The sequence below is a fragment of the Squalius cephalus genome (assembly GCF_949319135.1).
Source record: "Squalius cephalus genome assembly, chromosome: 11".
In the NCBI taxonomy this organism is placed as follows: Eukaryota; Metazoa; Chordata; class Actinopteri; order Cypriniformes; family Leuciscidae; genus Squalius; species Squalius cephalus.
In genome coordinates, this window is record NC_137132.1 from 23575928 (window position 1) to 23596067 (window position 20140).

General features: G+C 35.2%; 2 protein-coding genes and 1 long non-coding RNA gene across 4 annotated transcripts; all 3 read left to right on the plus strand.

Annotated features, from left to right (window-relative positions):
* Window positions 1-2555: 2555 nt before the first annotated feature.
* On the plus strand, window positions 2556-4285 carry cUnh7orf78 (chromosome Un C7orf78 homolog; the record flags this gene model as incomplete). The annotated part of the gene is made up of 5 exons (XM_079887001.1): window positions 2556-2630; window positions 3076-3538; window positions 3652-3736; window positions 3981-4114; window positions 4205-4285. Exons 2-5 carry the CDS (start codon window positions 3113-3115, stop codon window positions 4283-4285), a joined length of 726 nt encoding a protein of 241 aa, XP_079743127.1. The 5' UTR covers window positions 2556-2630; window positions 3076-3112.
* A 377-nt stretch (window positions 4286-4662) lies between these two features.
* On the plus strand, window positions 4663-7213 carry arl4aa (ADP-ribosylation factor-like 4aa). Of its 2 annotated transcripts, none has more exons than XM_079886048.1 (2): window positions 4663-4775; window positions 6267-7213. In XM_079886048.1, the coding sequence occupies exon 2, from the start codon at window positions 6349-6351 to the stop codon at window positions 6955-6957; it is 609 nt and encodes a 202-aa protein (XP_079742174.1). In that variant the 5' UTR covers window positions 4663-4775; window positions 6267-6348; the 3' UTR covers window positions 6958-7213. The 2 variants fall into 2 exon arrangements, with proteins under 2 accessions (XP_079742174.1, XP_079742175.1); XM_079886049.1 differs by lacking the exon at window positions 4663-4775 and adding an exon at window positions 4809-4975.
* Window positions 7214-11403: 4190 nt separating this feature from the next.
* Window positions 11404-15453, plus strand: LOC307167112. The gene is made up of 3 exons (XR_013822734.1): window positions 11404-11516; window positions 11634-11781; window positions 15010-15453. It is a non-coding gene; the product is annotated as an uncharacterized lncRNA (long non-coding RNA).
* Window positions 15454-20140: the final 4687 nt, after the last annotated feature.

Genomic DNA, 20140 nt, shown 5'->3' on the forward strand with positions numbered 1-20140 from the left:
TCTTATTTACCAAGGAAGTGTACTTGTCAGTAAGGAGAAGTATGCTTGAAATGAAATTAGATATGTGAGAAAAATAAAGAAAAATCAATGAAAGTATTAGTAGCCAACTTGATATTTATTCACCACGCATATTTAAATAGTAGGCTACTTCAATCAAGCAGTCATTTTATAAAAATCGCAACATATAAATTAAAATGAGACATATGAAATTAGTAGCATGACAAATGAGTTTGAGCCATTTGTAAAAAAAAATCAAATAGATAGCACAAGTAGGCTAGGCTACTTCTCAGAGACGTCTATGCATGTATGCACTTTTTTAGAGTGTAAATTTGCTCATCTGCAATACGTCTCCAGGACGTTTCCTGTTACAGTAGATGTCATATAGACGTTTAGAAAATGTCTTTAAGATGTTTAAAATTTAGAATGTATGTAGGCTAAAACTGCTTTTTCTAAGACGTTTATCAGATGTTTTTACACAGCATGCTTTCCAGATTAACATATCTTTAGCATCTTACAGACGTACCTGTGCTATCTGGGATAATTTTCACCACAAAATGCTAGACATAGTGCAAATGTTTGTGACTTTTGTTTGCTGTTAGAAAACTAGTTAGTGTGAAAATGATTCTTCTCTGTCCACTGCTGGGCTGCTTAAATATCAACATGACGATAATCAGCCAAAGTTCTGCTCTGAGAAAGTTAAACACAGTCTGTTGTGGGATGCCTGCGAGACTTTGTGAAGGAATCGCATAACCAGAGGCCATCTGTTAAACTGTTTTTATCAAGGGCGTGCCACTCCTTCTCAAAGAAGATGTGAATAACATTCGCGGGTTGAAGATTGAGCACTGGTATAACACCATCTGTTTCTCTAGGAGGGGTGTTGACACTCTGTATGAAATAATTAAATTCTTCATCCACACTGTATATTTTTACTGAATGATACTCATTAGGCAGAACAAAACCACAACATATTCCCAGTGTTTTTACTTTGATTTAGATAAAAGGGGTTAATGCAGCGTAACAGCTGTCACACCTAATGAGAAAAGCAGATTGTTAAACAATCAAAAGACTTTTCCGTGACCCAAAGGTGTGATTAGCAATCAAAATAACACAAAGTCTAAAAGCTGCAAATGTATAAAATTGAACTAAAGTGTTGGTAACATGAAAGTAGATGCTTTAAAGAGATAGTAGAATTCTGGGATTATTTTCTCACTTTCAAGTTATTAAACCTATATGCTGCTATTTTTTATTCTGGAAAATAAAAGGAGAATCTTTGAAGAATCGTTATATGTAATGATCATACTCCAAAATTGCATATAATTGTCTTATGGTATCGGAAGACGTGAAATATAGCATATGAGCTGTATGGTATATTTATATGCTCCATTTTTATAGCAGAAGAGTGTAAAGATTCTTAAAAAAAATACAAATGTAAAGATTCTTTTGTAATTTTTCCTTTTTGAGTGAACTATTCCTTAAAGAAAAAAATTAATAGTCCATCTGATCACCTGTCAAATGATGATTTGTACTTCTTTGTATGTGACAGAACTAAAAGGAGTGTGAATGATAGATTTGTCTGAACTTTTACAAGGGTTCTGAGGTCACATGCCCCACATGCTCTTAAGCTAAGATGCTCATTTCCATTGTTTAACAGGTTCTTGCTGCATCTCAAGAGAAGCAGCTGTTTAGGGTTGACCAACCTATAGCTGTCCTACCAGCTGGACATATGACTATGTGCAAGTTTGTGTTAGGAGCTTCTGCTCTTAAAAAACATAACCCTTATAAAAACCCAGCTGTGCCCTTTGACCCACTGATTCAAGCTCTGTATACCTTTTTTCTTCTGGCCTGAAACGTTCATGTAAAGTTCATATGGAAATTATAGTCAAGGTCAAGTCAATACCCTTCCACTCTAATGGCACGGTTTACTTAAGGCTTTTAAGCATTAAATCTTTTAGAATCCTTTTTCTTGTGGTTGGTCTGTTAATAAAATTTTATATGCTCTTATGTATTTACAATATCTTAGCGTCCTCTGTTTTCTTCATCTATTACCCATCAACCTCTCCTCTATCTTCAAATGAGTTGACTGCTACCCTCTGCTGGTTTTGGTTTGAAAGTACAATTTGAACTTTTGATTCAACTTACTGCAAAACACAAAAGCAACGTCCAAAACATTTAACACCAATGAAATTGGAGTAATTTAGGTCAAAAAGCCAAAATGAACATGAAAGAGATCAAATATGGACATTTAAAAAAAAAAATTAAGAATAAATATAAACCTAAAAAAAAAGTTCCACCATATACACATTATTATTGAATTATTATTTATGAATGAATTCATAACTGAAGATATAACTCATAGCAATAATATGTTTCACAAAGTCTATCATACTCAAAGTGGCTTTAATTAATAGTTTGATGGTTGCTAAGGCGTTTCTTTGTTTCCTCAACAATGTCCCCTCTGTGCTCTGTCCACATGCAGTCTCTGAATGAGAACTTGAAACTCTTGCTGCCTGGCAACCTCTTTTTGTTGTATCCAATACTCCATGCTGAGCTGGCTTAATTTTTTGATCAAGCACAGCAATTCGAACTCTTCACTGTCTACTTAGTCATGGCTGAATGACAGCCCCTCTGCTGTAAGTTGACCTTGATTTTAAGAATTATTTCCTTTAGAATGTCAGGCTGATAGAAATAGTACTTGCTCCTATGTATGAATATGTATTTATCTGTCTGTCTGTCTGTCTGTCCATCTATCTATCTATCTGTTCGTCCGTCCATCCATCCACGCATTCATTTATTTACTTCTGCATTTATTTATGCATTTATTTAGTTAAACTTAGTTTTGTTTTTACATTATTTAATGTCTTATTATTAACATTATTATTATTACAGTAACAAAGATTTTAGCTTTTTTTTTACACAGTATATAATTACATTTCTATCACCCAAGTCATCATCTTACTCCTGGTTTTGCATATATACTGGCATTTATCTGATAAGATTCAATGAAATTCATGAAATTGTTGGTGCACTGAAAAGAGTAACCGTTTTATTCATTATAAAGTACATGTTTGGTCTCAGATCATTGCTCTGAACATAAGGATGTGGCTGATTCACAATGAATCTTCCTGAGCCTTTGGATACTACCACGTCTGTTGACCTCAGAAGAAAGCTGCTCTTTTCTGTGAGTCAAAACTTGATCTCAAGCCGGAGTTGTGGACTCGTCCCGCCACACCCAGTCCCCCTTGATCCATGGAACATGAAAGCTCCTGACTTCACCCCAAAACTCTACAGGTCTGTGGGCTTGCCACGGATCAAGAGCAAAAACATTCACCTGGTTAAATCAAATGATAGTGTGGAACAAAAATCTTTCGTTTTGGAAAAGATTAAGGATGGTACTTCAATATTATCTCGACACAAAGAACAATCATTTATCTCATTCTACAAACCACCAGACTCACTAGAGACAAAACTGCTGTTTGTCAGAGCAGGGACGTATCCTGTCGGGCCTTACAAAGATCCAAAACCTCACAACTTCAGACCTGTAAGTTTTTTTTTACAGTAAAAAGATGATTGCCAACATTATCTGCACTGCACTGTATCAACACTAGATGACAGTCTTTATAATACATTTAAACACTCCTTATCCGATTGCAGTGTGCTGAGGGATTGCCAGACATGGTGACTTCTATAGAAAAGGATCCAGACTGCATGTTCTTAAAGTCTCAATGCCTAAAAGCAGGTGTATTATTTTCATTAAGACTGAAAACAGAGAGAAATATGAATTTTTTTTTTTTTCAACACTGAACATTGGGTTGGTATAAATTGTGTTGCATATTATTGCATATTATTGCCCTTGTGTTTGTACAAGCAATCTTGCACTTATGTGATAAAAACCACTGTATAGAACAAAGGTCTTTGAAACCACCCAGTAACCCAACATGTATTACTGATAAGAAATGCATTTTATTTCAATGTCTCAACAGTCACTGGCAGCCATCCTGACCTGAACCCTTCTCACAGAGACAAAATGGACACTTTCAAACCGGCAGAGCTTAAATGGGACCCAAGGCTCATACTACCAAAGATGCCATGGCCTCCAAAATCTGCATCTTATACAGTGAGCATGTAGAAAACACCCATATCTTCTACCAATCAGCCTAACAGATTTATGAACTTTTTTGGAAACATTTTACTCTCTGTGTTACAGAGATATCGACGCAGAAGAGGTGTATATAGTGCCTTAATGGACCGAATTGAAGAAAAGTTGACCAACTCCTGGAGGAAATGAATCTGTTTCAAAAGAAAGGCAGAAGGTTTCTGTTTTGTATTCACTCACGTTAATGATGTTTATTACACACTTTCTGTTTCTTTTTTTTTCCTTTTTTTTTTGATAAACTACAAAAAAAATGTATATTGCAAATGTACATTCATTATAACAAAATAAATGTAAGCACTGCATTAATTTAAATAAAGATAAAATGTTACAAACGAGATGTTAATTAAATTTTGTTTTAATATTATTAAATGTCTTAATATAAGTTTTTATAGTATTATAAATTTAAACTATAAACACTTAATAGTTGCAGCTTTCTCATTTTTCTCTTTGTATTCATTATGAACGCATGACCTCCGTTTGCGTTGACCAATCATTTTAAAGGTAAACAAATGAGCTGCTGCGTGTGCGCGTGAGAGCAAGCGCGCGCTGCGTCAGTCAGTCAGCAGCACGCAGAGCAGAGCTACTACTAGGGCGTTAATCAATGAAGTATGAAGTCTGAACGGTAAGTTGAATGGGCTGTGAGTTTAGTTGTACAACTTTTAACTAAAGACAATGGATGCAGACTCATCTTTATTTTCTATAAAAGCTAATTTTGTTAGCGCGTCATGATTAATTCATTATACTGGCCCCAGGCGCGAGCTGCGGTTCATGCGCTTTAAACATCCACACATTTTCTCCAAAGCTGCTGTCACTTCGATTGAGGTAATATTTGCAGAATATACGGATGTAGTCACTGTTTAATATGGATAAATACGACGTCTGCGTGGGCTTTAGTTGCATTGAGAAAAGTTTCGACTCGACAGGTGGAGTGACTTCCAGAGAAACTACGTGCTCAGCAGAGCTCTCTTATCGCGCTCGCTTTCATTGTTGGACCACCCTATTTATCAGTTTCTAGGAAACATATTGCGTCATGAGTTAATTACATTGCGTACTGAGATCTTGTGGGTTTACAACACACCCATGTTCATATTAATATAATTTTTACATTAATGAAATGCTCCTTCTCGAAATTTGTAACGTTACTAACGTTAACGTTAAACTACTGTATGATGAAGTACTATTTATGAAATGTGCGAGATTTTTGTCGTAATGGAGTACTGATATGTATTTCTATATAGACTTTGAGTTTATGATACTGTACTATCCTAAATGTTCTGTAAATATATAAATTAATGTAATTTTAATGTACATATTTAGGCACTGCTTTTAACCTTTTATGTCAGATAATGTGGGACAGAAGTCAATGAAAAGTGAACTGCGTTTCTACGAAAAGCCATGTCATATTAGCCTAAAGGAATAGTTAACCCCAAAATAAAAAAAGTGTCATCATTTACTCATCCTCAAATAGTTCCAACCCTGTATGAGTTTCTTTCTTCTGTTGAACAAAAAGAAGATATTTTGAAGAATGTTGGTAACCAGTCAGTTGACGGCATCCATTGACTTCATAGGATTTTTTTTTCCTACTATGGAAGTCAATGGCTACCGTCAACTGTCTGGTTACCAACATTCTTCAAAATATCTTCTTTTTTGTTCAATAGAAGAAAGAAACTCATACAGGTTTGAAACTATTTGAGGGTGAGTAAGTCCCTTTACGGTGGTCACAGTGGTGTTTGGAACATTAATACTGGTTATTTAGTTGCGTAAAGTGGTTTACCAGCACTAACCAGCTTGAGCAAGGTCTACTATGTTAGTTTAACCCTTACCAGCTGGTAGTCCAGTCTTAATTTAGATCTGTTTGGACCAACTATGTTGAAACCATTGTTTGATATGGTCTATGAAGGCTCATAACAGTATAATGATTTAGGATCATGCATCAGAATATTTTTTTTTAAGTAACCCACTTTACCTGAAAGTCTTACTTTGTTTGACATGTAAAGATAAAGTGAGACAGTATTTAAAACAGATCCACACAAATAATTGTCATTATCCAAATTGTATTCGATCATTCAATCACCATTTAAAAACCACCATGTGCCTATGTATGACCTTTTAGGCACGCATTGGATGTGCAACTGGGATTTTGGACCTATGGAACATCATCCTAAACTCCTGTTGTTCTCACACTCCTGAGGGAAATGGGGAACGGAATATCAGAGCAACCCAACTTTCTTTCCAGTCTTCCGTTCTGTAATTCTCTTCACATCTCTATTCTGGGTCTGGACTCAGCTGGCAAAACAACAGTGCTGTACCGTCTGCAGTTCAATGAGTTTGTCAACACCGTCCCCACCAAAGGTTTCAATGCAGAGAAAGTCCGATTAGCTGTCGGGGACTCACGGACAGTGACGTTTCACTTTTGGGACGTCGGCGGCCACGAGAAACTGCGCCCTCTCTGGAAGTCCTATACACGATGCGCGGATGGCATCATGTTTGTTGTGGACTCTCTGGACTCGGAGAGGATGGAAGAGGCTAAGACGGAGCTTTACAAAATCGCCCGCTCCTCTGAAAATCAAGGAGTGCCTGTGCTGATTATTGCAAACAAGCAGGACTTGAGACAGGCTCTGTCACCGTCCCAGATAGAGACCATGCTGACGCTCAAAGAACTGGGACCCTCTACGCCATGGCACCTGCAGCCCACCTGCGCCATCATTGGTGATGGTCTCCAAGAAGGACTCGAAAAACTTCATGACATGATCCTAAAACGAAGAAAGATGCTCAAACAGCAAAAACAGAAAAATAGACCATAAATGTATTATATAAATGGGTGGGAAAAGAACAATAGTTGTGAACTGACATTTTTATGTGCCCAGAGTTGGTCAAAACCAACATGCACTTTAGTTGTTTACTTTCTTGTTGTTTACTTCTGGTTGTTTACTATCACTTAGAAACATAAACTTAATATAAAAAGTATTTTTTAATTATCACACTGAAGGATGATTCAAGTTGTTGGTTTTATTTAGAATGTGTGTTTGCAATAAAAGGGCTTTCTATGTTTATTCTAAACTGTCACATGTTGTAATACTTGCACACACTGAGACTTTAATGTCTGCCAAGTCATTTTAGGTTCAGGTCATTTTTCCTTTTACTATCATGGTAGAGGAATAGCTTGCCTAACAATGAAAAATCTGTCATTTACTCATGTTCATGTTGTTTTTTTACTGAATAATGACTTAAATTTCAGTCTGTTCCATGTAGGGATGCACAAAGTTGCATGGTCTTTCATAATTTCTCCTTTTGTGTTTCATGGCAGAAAGAAAGTCATTTAGGTTTGGAACGACATGATGGTGAGTAAATGACAGAATTGGTATTTTTAAGTGAACTATCCCTTTAAAAAGCATGAGTACTTGGATCCTTGCACCACCGCATTCTTCTTTGGTTCAGTAACATTAAGGTGAGAGTGGAATGCATTGTACATTACAAGACCTTGGCCCGCTCTATCTGTTATCAGATTAGAAATGACCCTTTATCTGTAATGCATCCCCCTTTGCAGGCATCAGATATAGCCCAACTGGATGGGGATTTATAGGATTTGCCTGTTGTGTGTGTCACATGCGTTCCTAAATTCCAGTCCTGCCTCATAAATCCAGAGCGACTGGGACTCTTCCCCCCATTCCATTGATGTCAGTAATGCCGAGCTGGGATGGTGACAGACTGGAAAAAAATCTGCAGTGCAGTTTTCTTTCCCATACTTTCGCTAGACTGATACTGAACTGCAGGTCAGTATCACGCTGTTAGTGGCCCCAAAACACTTTTGAACACTTCAACCAAACTTTGGAATTTTATTGCGTCAGATAAAATATCAAACCAAATGACATCTGCACATCGATATTTACAGGCTCTCGGAACCAACTATATATTTTTTGTATAGTTAGGTATGGTAATTTTTACACAGGGGTAGTTTGACAACCACAAAGTGTCCAAATACTTAAACACATTTTGAACAGTATAGTTTAAAATGTAAAAAAATGTAATTTGTGTTTGTTCGCTCGTAAATGCCAGTGGATTTATTTTGTATCTAATGCAATTACATTGATACATTTTTATACTTTGTTATCTAGACCTTGTGCAGACCTATTTTTCTGCAAACTTTTCTGTAGAGGGGGTAGATTACCATGTGACTGCTTAAAGAATAGAGTGTAACAGAGAAAGAGGGAGTCTTTTTTGTTATAATGGTGCTTTTCTAGAAATACAAAATGCTTGTTGTTGCTTTTAAACAATTGTAGGGGACTTTCACTTGTCAAAGCAGTTTTAGACATTGTTTCAAGGAAAACTGTGCGCTTGTGTTCAGTTATCTCAGAAACCCTGCAGTGCAGTCTATGAGATTTTGTGGGAAAGCGAGAGGTGTAGCGACCTGGCTCTCCACGCAGGCCCCCCTTCACTCCCCCGTCTGTATCTGATGACAGTGTGTTGGCAGGCTGCTTTTGTTCAGCTCTGCTCTCATCTCATTCCAGCTTGAAGGATGAGCTCGGGGTAGATGGGGGGTCTAGTAGCTGTTTTCCCTGCCCTTTTGTCTGAAAAATAATTCTCAGTGGGTTCAAAAGGGTGCTGCGCTCTTATTAGAACAAGTGTTCGTTCTGACAAACATCATGAGATTAAAAGACTTTATGGGCTAAATAAGTAATGTTTTGGTCTTTTAGAGCTAAGTAAACATCATGTTCTGTAATCGCTAGTGTCTGGTTTATATCAGTGTGCTGCCACAGATAATGTGATCACCACAAAGATCTTAATCTTGTTTAGCGTGGTAAATACTGATTGCATTTAATCCTTATGGCTTTAGTTGTCACAAGGTCTGTATTCATCCTGATGCTTGTTAGTCTAGCCATGTTTGATCCAGTCTCAGCAATAAATGACTGAATTGAGAACTAGCTGGTGCTTGTCTTAAAGAAACATTAGTATCTGCGTTCCCACGGTCATGGAAACCTGGATTTTTTTTTTTTTAAATAGCGATTTTCAGACCTATGAAAATTGGTCAAATCAGAATAAACATCTTGTTAATTTCAACTGTAATAGGGTTTTCAAGCTACTGTATATGTGACCCTGGACCACAAAACCAGTCACATGGGTCAATTTTTTGAAATTGAGATTTATACATAATCTGAAAGCTGAATAAATAAGCTTTCCATGGACGTATGGTTTGTTAGGATAGGACAATATTTGGTCGAGATACAACTATTTGAATATTTGAAATCTGAGGGTGCAAAAAAATTAAAACATTGAGAAAATCGCTTTTAAATTTGTCCTTTTATGTTCACGATTGTGCTGCATTCACTCACAAAAATAAATGTTTTATATATTTACGGTAGGACATTTACAAAATATCTTGATGGAACATGATCCTAATGATTTTTGGCATAAAAGAAAAATCGATAATTTTGACCCATACAATGTATTGTTGTACCCACAAATATACCTGTGCAACTTATGACTGGTTTTGTGATCCAGGGTCACATTGCTTTTTTTTTAACAATTCAAAAGTTGAATAAATGAATTCAGTGTTCTTCAGTAAATAATACCTTTATCTATCATATGGCTTCAGAAGAGAAGAGAACTTATAACAACTCATGAAAAAGATACGGCATAAACATTTCAAGTCCAATCTCTTCATGTCCATCTCGCTCAGTAAGTGTGTACTGTGATTTACAGTATTTCCATTGTCACAATGGAAGCTTTTTCTGTACAATTAGTTTACATAGTGCTTTGTGCAGAAAGTGTTTCTAAATCATAATAATAGATGATTATTGTGAGTTATTTAATCTGTTCTGCCAGGTAATTGCTGAAAAGAATTTAACTGAGTAATTAAAGCTGTAATATGAGGAAAGTGTTACACTATAGTGCATGTCAGGGAAAGACTTAAGCAAACATAACCTCGTCTGACTAAAAGAACAACTCTGTCAAGTCAGACTAGTTTTGTTCTTCAGAGGAATGTGCTTTTTTTTGTGTAGTGCGAGTTCCCCCACCCTATTCCTCCTTGCTGTTTATGTAGGATGCTTTGCTAAAGTTAGTTAGCTGATAAGTGACAGTCTGTTAAAATGCAAATTTTGAACCTTTAGTTCAGGGGAAGTCAGGAAGTTTAGTTTAACAAAAGCGAGTTATCAGATAAATGACTTCAGGACTTTTGCCATGGAAAACAGATGTGCATATAGCCTTTTTTCCCAACAATGTGGCAATTTTAAAAGTACAGTTGAACTAAGAAGTGGATATTTTTTCTGTTGACTGTTAACGACTCAATAGACAGGTCTCTACAGATCGCAGCAATACCAAGTATTTACCAATATTGCAAAAGAAATTCACTTTAAGAGTGAGTCAGCATGCATGTAGACACATGCTGAAACATACACAATCAGCTTTCCAGACAACAAAATCATTTTTCACACAACATGGTGTTAAAAAAAGGTCTACAGGTACAGTATGCATTGCATCAAAGGGTTTTGGATGCCTGTATATATTTTTCACCCGAGATCACAATCAAAGGAATGTCATGAATGAGATTATATCCCATGTTTACTCATTTTCTTTGTGGAACACCAGGTGAATTCAAAATGAGAATAATATATATACTGTGAAATATTATTATAAGGTAAAATAACTGTTTTTAGTTTTAATATATGTTCAAATGTGATTTATTCCTGTGATCAAAGCTGTATTTTCAGCATCATTACTCCAGTCTTCAGTGTCACATGATCATTCAGAAATCATTCTGATACAGTATGATGCTTTGCTGCTCAAGAAACATTTATTATTATTATTATCTATGTTTAAAATAGCCTGCTGCTTATTGTTGTGTAAACCATGATACATTTTTTTCAGGATTCTTTAATGAATAGAGATCTAGAAATAGAAATGTTTTGTAACATACATTTCTTTACTGGCACTTTTGGAGTTTCACAGCCATAGTCGCCTTTCACTTTCATTTTATGGAAATATAGAAAAAGAGCAGATTTTCTTCAGAAATTCATCTTTTGTGTTTAACGGAAGAGAGACAGTTTGGAATGACGTGGTTGAGTATGAATTAATTTTCTTTTTTGAGTAAATAATGTAGCTTTATGATACAATTTTAATACCTGTATTGAATCATAACACAGGTCTTGTCTGCTTAGAGTTTGCACTACTTAACATGTCTTCATAAGCTACAGGAACTCCTATAGGCAATGTGTAGGCTAATCTTTGTTTGTTATTTGTTAAAGTGTGTCATGTTTACCTTCTAACTAGACCACTCTGTTGGAGAACACTAATGTTTTCTCTGTCACTTTCTAAACCGCAGCTGTTTGCAGGTCTTTTCCAGACTGCTGTTCTCGCCTCTGGAGCTGTGAGTTACTTGAGCTCGTTCGCCTGTGCAAGCAAAATCCAAGAGTCCTTAGGGGGACGCATGACGTGGGCACTGTTGTGATTTTCTGTGTGTTGTGGCAAAACTTTTTTTCCACAGGGTACAGGTGCTTCCTTCTGAGGAAATCAGAGGTGTCCCGAACAACACTGTGTTATCAGCAACTCTCAGTGAAGAATAAACAGCGATCACATGGGTAACGGGAATCTTGCTCTGTCGGATGCACAGTTCCCCTAAACGCCGTTCTAAGGTCAGTTCACCTTACCTGGATTCAAAGCTTCAATATCACATCAGAATATTAAATTGCATCAGCACTTTGGGGCAAGTTATCTAAAACTGCCTAGTTACAGGGAGGAAATCCTGTTCTTTGCAATTTGGTCACATGGGCTGTGTAAATAAAGATTCCATGCATATCACTTGCAAATGATCTATCTTGTAAATAATCATTGACTGCATGACTTCCAGTTCTCATTCTCATTTGGTCTCTTGATAACACTAAAGGAAGTACATTTTTTAGCTTCATATGTCTCATGAGAATGGTTTTGCTTATCAAGGGCCTATATATGTGACTAAGAATATTAGATTAGTTAGGCAGTAATTCTCTTTCATCAATTAATATTCAATAAAAAATAATATTTCACTTGATACAACACATCTAAATTGATTTATTTTCCTTTGGCACAGATTGATTGTATGATCTTGATTACAATGTATTATTAATAATAGAATATATTGCTTTTATATTCTATAGTGATTTATTTGTCACTGCACATTTAATGTACAAAAAAATTTGTTGTGCAGCTCCTAAATTTAATAATTGACACACACATACCATACCCACAAACATATATAGTTCAGTATAATGTTACATCCCTTATGTATCCCTAATGTTACATATATATACACACACACACAGTTGTAATAATAATACTAATACATTTCAATATTTAATTAATTTTACTAATGAAAGAAATTGCTTATATAATCAGGTTTTCTCTTTAGTTTTCTTTAATTAGGAGAGTTTCTCACTACACAATATTTTAATTGTCATGTCCTGTGTTTGTACACTCTTAGAATAAAAGATTCTGTAGAACCTTAAAGGGTTCTGCAAGACAGTGCCTCATATAGGGTTCTATGTTCCCATCATTGAATCCTTTTATGGATATAGTTGTAATTCATTTTTAATTTAAATGTAATATTATTAATTAAACAGCTTGTAAACACTCAATTTCTAGAATTTTTTATTTTTTTAATAACCTATTAAAAATGAAAGTGAAAGTTTTTGGCATAAAGGGTTCTTTAAAATTGTGTCAAGAACCCGGGTTCTATATAGAGCCCCATTGAACCTTTTTTTCCCTAAGAGTGTAAATTGCTTTGGATAAAATAATTTGCTAAATGAATGAATGTAAATATAAAGTTTTTAAAATCTTTATTGAAAGTAGTTTGCACCCCATGTAGGTACAAATGCAAATTTTCTAGTCTAACACTCTCACTGTATGCAGTGTGAGACACGAGAACATCAAAATAACAGTGACCACAAACATCTAGTCATAACACAATTTTTAAAGCTATTTTCTAAATGACAAACAAAAAGGGGGAAAACATCCCTATCAGTCAAGCTCTGCGTAATGGCTCTGATCCTCCGTTTCTGCAACATCCTGCCATGTTAACAGGTCTTCATTACCAGTGACTCATTTCCTTTGAGGATGTTACACGTGGTGAACATGACTTGATTAGCGCCGCACACATGCACACACTCGCACACTCTGATACAATTAAGGGAAAGAGACTTCTGACATGATGTTCTGTCAGATGCCCCACAGTGCCTGCAGTTTACTTTCCCCTTACTGGAGAGGATGCAGCTGCTAATGTAAAAAATAAAAGGGAAACAGTTCATTCCAGTTTAACATTAAGTTCTCATCTCGACTCAAAATATTCAAAAAGAATGTAGTTTAGGATTATTTACAAAATGTTAACAAATTGAGCTTTTTATGTATGTAAGGCCATATTGTTTCAACAGATCCAAGAATCCTTAAATGTACACTACTGGTATATCCAAGCAGGTTACAAATGAGAAACTCTGTAAGCTATTTATCATGCATTAGAGTTTTGATAGGAAGTGCCTTTATACCACATTTCTTGTTTTATCAAAATAAATGTATATGTCTGTCCACATATAAGTTAAACATATAGTATAACTTTGGCAGATTTAAGTAATCCTTTACTTTACAATAAGGCTGTTAATCAACACTTCAAAGAAGAAGAAAACAAAGTATTTTTAGTTCCTTAGTACTTCCTCAGTATTTTTGTCTTGTTTTTCAAATATCCATTCTTAAGTCAAGATACAATTACCTGAGAAGTCAAATGACATGGCAGGTCTTGTTCTCTGAAAAATGTATCAATTTATAAAAATGTCTGCCAGTGGGGTAAGAAAAATAAATACATTTTTCTTACCCATTGGCAGATTTTAAGCATAGTCACTTCATTTGAATACATAAAAAAAAAAAACTTAATTAATTTAGCTTATCAAGTAAATGTATCTTGATTTAAGAATGTTTAAATATTTGTTTTGGAAAACAAGACAAAAATACAAGAAGAAAATTATTTTTGATCACGCTTAATTCTCACTATTAACTAACTATTAACTATGACTTTTGCCTCAATAAACTCCTAATTACTGTTAGTAAGGTAGTTGTTAAAGGAACACGCTGACTTTTTGGGACTTTAACTTATTCACCGTATCCCCCAGAGTTAGATAAGTCCATACATACCCTTTTCATCTCCATAACTCTGTCTGACGCACCCACCGCTAGCCTAGCTTAGCACAAAGACTGGAGGTAAACGGCTCCAGCTAGCATACTGCTCCCAATCAGTGACAAAATAACACCAACATTTTCCTATTTACATGTTGTGATTTGTATAGTCACAGGCATTAATATGTGCTTTAAGTACTAAAAATGTATTATTGATTAATGTTTTTTTTTTTTTTTACATAATTTAATGCATTTTTAACATTTAAAGTTGTATAGATTAATATTAATTGCATTATAAACATGACCTAACACTAAGCAATAAATAAACATTAACCAATGCTATAAAATTTGTTTATTATTAGTTCACAATGCTTAATGCATCAACAAATGTTAACATATATATACATAAATGTGTATATATATGTATAAAAAGTACAAAAAAATATATTTTCATGTGACAACGATTAGGTCTGTTTCTCTCATATCAGTAAGCACATAACTCCTAAGCAGCTTATGTATCATATGGCATAACTTTATGACACTAAGACACCATCTTCTCTTCTGCTTAAACTTTACCACAGAATGCAGTGGAATGTTTGTTATTCATGTCACTAGCTGCATATTGACATGTAGCTAGCTTTATTTTATAGATGACGTGGCATTAAAAAGTTCTCTAGCAATGCAAAAGATTTACTGTACAATTAAATATGTTATTTTTCCTGCAGAATGACAGTGTCAAGCCTGATTGTCGAGCACCTTACCAGGAGCCAGACATAACCAACCACATTTCCTCAGCTCTGATAAAGACCCCCTGGAGACCCGAGTCTCCTGTTTACAGTGAGCAGTTTTGGTGTAATAAATGTTGATTTTGTTCAGGACATAATTAGTGCTGTGCGCTTTGAAACCATGAGCGTGGGCAAACATGTTCACCAGTCTCAACAGTGCGCTGTGACGTCCTCCAGGGATTAAAGTTACTGCAGAGTCCCTACAGCACAGCAATTATGCTATATGCTAATAATAATTACATCTCTCTGCTTCTTTTGCCTCTTAATTTGGCTGATTAGACTGTCAGCATCATTGCTGCATTACAGCTAAACCCACAGTTACAGCCTCCTCACAGAGAAGAGGATTTTGTCTTTTAACTTTTGTTTTTCAAAAGACTCTTTTCTATAAAACACACTGTACTCTTGAGATAGTGTTTTTGTCTGTCATTAGTCTTGCTTTCAGGACCATTTTAGATTACACATTTAATTGTTATTCTCGTGTGAATAAGATTAAGATAACTTTTTAATTGAGTCTAATATACACCAAAGACTATTGGTATCCACATGTTGTGATAAAAGATAACAGTTCTTTTAACGGACACAGTTCATTCCAGTTTAACATTAAGTTGTAATCTCAAAATATTCTAGGTATATTGATGTGTATATCAATGTATTAGCTATCGATGTATATGAATGTAGTTTAACCTTGTTTTAAAAGTGTTAACAAAATTCGCTTTTTATGTAAGACCTTATATAATGTTTCAACATTTCAGAATCCTGACATTTACACAATGCGTTTATCCAAATCAGCTTTTAATTGTTGGTTTGACTTAAAGGTACAATATGTAAGAATTTTGTATCAAAATATCCAAAAACCATTTGCACAGTGTTATACATTTTTTTCAATTGTGTACTTCCATTATCATAAATGTTTCCAAGAACTTATGAATTCAGAGAAATTCACAATTTTAAAAAGTGCCCATCCCTGTTCACTTGTCGCCTGTCAATGACGTAATATTATCCCTGGTTTCCGGTTGTACTGCCATAGTAACCATGGAGATATGTGGACTGGACAACTGCGTAATGTCTAGCGGCACGCTGTTGCTGTTTCGTTCAAACATTATGGACCATGGCAAGCAGACTTTGGGACAAAAGGAGAACTAAAACAAGGATCAATATCAGCGTGGCGTTTTCGAGATGCCGAGAGCTCCACGTCCGCGACTAACTTGGACTTGACAGAGACGCTGCTCTTGCATGTACTTTATTAGACAGGTGAGCTAATGTGCATAAAACAAAGCAACGTTATATAGCTCAACATGATGAAATGTTACAATATGATCAGTATGTTATTCTAATGTTGATCTAGCTTACTGCTAATATAGCAAACAAACTAGCACATAGAATAACATTATAACTTTTAACACACTCAAATGCTGTTTAGTGTGATAATGTAACTGTTAGACCAAGTGAAACAGCGCTGCGTTACCTCACAAGTTTAATTCGTCAAATAAACTGACCTGTGTGAGTAGTAATTCAGCACTAGTAGGGTTGTTCGGTAGAATTAAATGTCCTTATTCCTTATAGGCGGGACTCGCGTGTGGCGCTTATATCTGTCTCTAATTAGCAATTGCGTTTTCAAAAAAAAAACGTTTTACTCATCCATAAACATTAGATCCATCAGCATGACAGCAAGTCCCATCATTCCAGTTATCACTGCGTCATCAACCTATTTGTTATTGTAAGAGTTTAGCGACCCCTAGCGGCGAAAATGTTTACATATTGTAGCTTTAAAGTAAGTCACCAGGATGCCTTGAAATTCTAAGTTAATTAAAATGTTTAAAAAAATGTGTTAATACAATAGAGATTGGTTTAATCAACAGAAACTTAGATCATAATAAATGATCTAAGTTGATTGGACAAAAGAAAAATTGTGATAATAAATCAGTATATTTTACAGTAGGCCTACTTGCAGTGCACAAAGGCAAGTTTCACGTGTAAGCTATACACAAATGAGTACTTTTTTAAGTTGGAGTTTTAATAGGAATGCCTTTATTTATACCAACCACACTTTTTGTTTTATTAAAATAAATCTGTTCATCTTGTCTCCATTGAGACTTTTTATCTGCCATGGTCTTGCATTCGTGGGACTATTCCCAATGTATTTAATTGTTATTCTCCTGTAACATGTTATGAATAAGAGAATTGAATCTAATAATCACATATATGTGATATTAGACAATCATATCCACAACACAAATATATGTTGCTGTAGAAAGCTGCATTGCCATCTAATGGTGATAAGTTGTCATTGCTTTCTTCAAATTTCTGTAAACTTACTTGTTTACTGCATTAAAATCCTTTAAAGCAGCAGATGAAAACTGCAGGTGGAAGGAAAAATACATACTACTATTTGTTTTTTTAAATGATAGGTTTAAAAATGAAAAAAGATCCCTCAGAGAAAGACGACTGTTAGATTGAGATGACGAGGATATTGTTAATAGAACATTTCGAAATTTAGAATATTGTCACGTTCAACAGCAAAAAATGCACAAAGTATGAAGCAGATTTTTTTAAATGGAAAGTGTGTTTGTAAAAGGCCTATTGTTTGGGAGTAAAAACATTTAAAAAATATATTAAAAAACTCCAAATGTGGCCGTCATCACCTCCTTAATATCAAGACTTAATATCAATATCAAGACGGATACAGGCACATCCGTGTGTGTGTGTGTGTGTGTGTGTGTGTGTGTGTGTACAGTACATATAAAAAGTCATGCAAAAGGTTCCCAAGGATTTGCCCATATTCATCTTGATGCAACAAGCTTTTCCAGGTTCTCCTCCTGAAAATCAACATGCAGCAGCACTACGTTTAACAACATGGATGGTGTTACCGTGGTGTTGTGCTATAGTTTGTGCAGAATACAATTGCTTTCAAGCCAATGAGCTCAACTTTAGTCTCATGAAACCACAGTTTTCTTCCAAATGGTTTCACTTTTGCCACATGGCTTCAGCGGCATTCTTTTAGCTCTCTAAAGAAGCCTGTATTTTTTTCTTCTCCCCCACAGCGTCTCCAACTTTCTCTTTCTAACAACTGCTGTTTTAGTTTTGAGACTGTGATATTTACTGTGCAGTCATAAATTGAGCATTGTTGAATCTTGAAATGAACACCCAGTGTACCTTGTTAGCATCTTTAGTGTGACTTCCCCTGATAATTGATTTCCTCACCCAATTTAGGTTGCCAAAATACAGCAGGATGAATACTTGTCAATTAAGCCACTTTTATTTTATTTATTTTTCCCTCCAATTTAAATGTGTTTTCATTTGTTTGCATCACTGGAGACTGACTTGAATAGTGCATTGACATAATAAACGGTGACCAGCTTATAACTTATTAAAAAATAATAACAACAGTATATTCCTCATCATTTTTGATATTGTGTTCTCCACATTTATTAAAAAATTTAGATATTTAGATAAATAATTTATATATATTTTTTAATTCCCGCTGCAGATGTATTGCATACAAAGAGCAAAAATACATTTGAAAGCTGCAAGTATCAATCTCTCAACACAAAACTTCCTCAAATCATATGGTAAAATAAATTAGCTTAAGCAATTATTTAATTAAATTCTTTAATTAATTATTTAATTAAAATTAAATAAGCAATAGTTTTTTTCTTTTTTGTTTAATTCTGAGTAGGCTATATAGGTTGCCATTCATAAAGAACTAACCTACTAATTATGTCACTACCAAACTGTCCAGATGCAAACAACAGCAACAACATCTTAAGTTATTAAAACCCTTAGTTATAATACCCTTAGGGTTTTCATAACTTAAAATAAAAGGGTTTGTTGCAACTGTGCGCTGAACATTATTTAAGGACTTATTCTTACTTTTTTTTTTTTTTTTAAATATCAAACAGAGAAATAATGCCAAAAATAATATGATAATATTATTTGAGTAGCCTATAGATGCATGTAACAGGCAGGAAATAATATTTATGGTTATACGTCTTCACGATTTCATTCTCTAGATGGCGCCATTGTGTCTCGTATATAAAAGAAGCGTCACAGCAACTGACAAGAAATGATAGTCAAATTGTAGTCCATCATCATAATCCATACTCGAGCAAAAAAATAGAGTGTGTATCTATATATATAGCTAAGAGCATGCTTGATTTGATGCTTATTATTGAAAGAAAATGCGTTTTGATATAATTTGTTCATTCGTTATGGTCGATTCCAAATCTGAATAGTGACCAAAAACTTTTAAATTAATTACAGGACCACATGTCATGAGATAACTTTGCATATAATCTCAGCCTGTAATTTGTTTTCCACTCTCACTCTTTCTGTCTGGCTCTACACAAATAACACTTCGCAGCTTGCAGCGCGCGCACTCTCACGCTCCGCACAAACAACAACACTTGTTCGGGCGCGCGGCGCGGCAGAGCCTGCTTAATATGCACGCTCACAGCCGCACGCTAGGCCATCGCTTTCTGCCAGCCTTGTGATTAATTAACATCCAGTTCGTAACCCCCCAAATTAGCACCGGAGCACACGGGCTAATGAGCTCACTGTGATCCTGTAGGTTACAATAACTCCATCAGAACAAGCACAGGCACTGCGCGCTCACCGGACTGGAGCTCATCATGCTGTAGTTGTACGCAAAAGTTGGTAGCCTAGCCTACTTGATAATTAAATAGGCCAGAGTCAGACCAAGGCTACTTGTCACACTTTTGCTTTGGTTTATTTTTTTAGTCAATTACTGTATAAGTTCTAAAATGCTATTGAACATTTCCATCATTGTTGGCCAGGAAAAAAAAGACTCATTAAAGGGGTGGTTCACCTAAAAATCAAAAATGTCATCACTTATACTCACCCTCAAGTTGTTCCAAACCTGTATGAGTTTCTTTCTTCTGTTGAACACAAAAGAAGATATTTTGAAGAATGTTGGTCACCAGGCAGTTCTTCTATAGACTTCTATAGTAGGCTCACTAGGCAGTTTTTTTTGGTAACACTTTATTTTACAGTGTCCTTGTTACACGTTAGCCTACATGTACTCCACTTACCATAGTAATAATGGTAAATTATG

What these genes read in the sequence shown, in the direction of transcription:
- arl4aa (XM_079886048.1), top strand. Translation starts at nt 6,349, where the DNA reads ATGGGGAACGGAATATCAGAGCAACCCAACTTTCTTTCCAGTCTTCCG.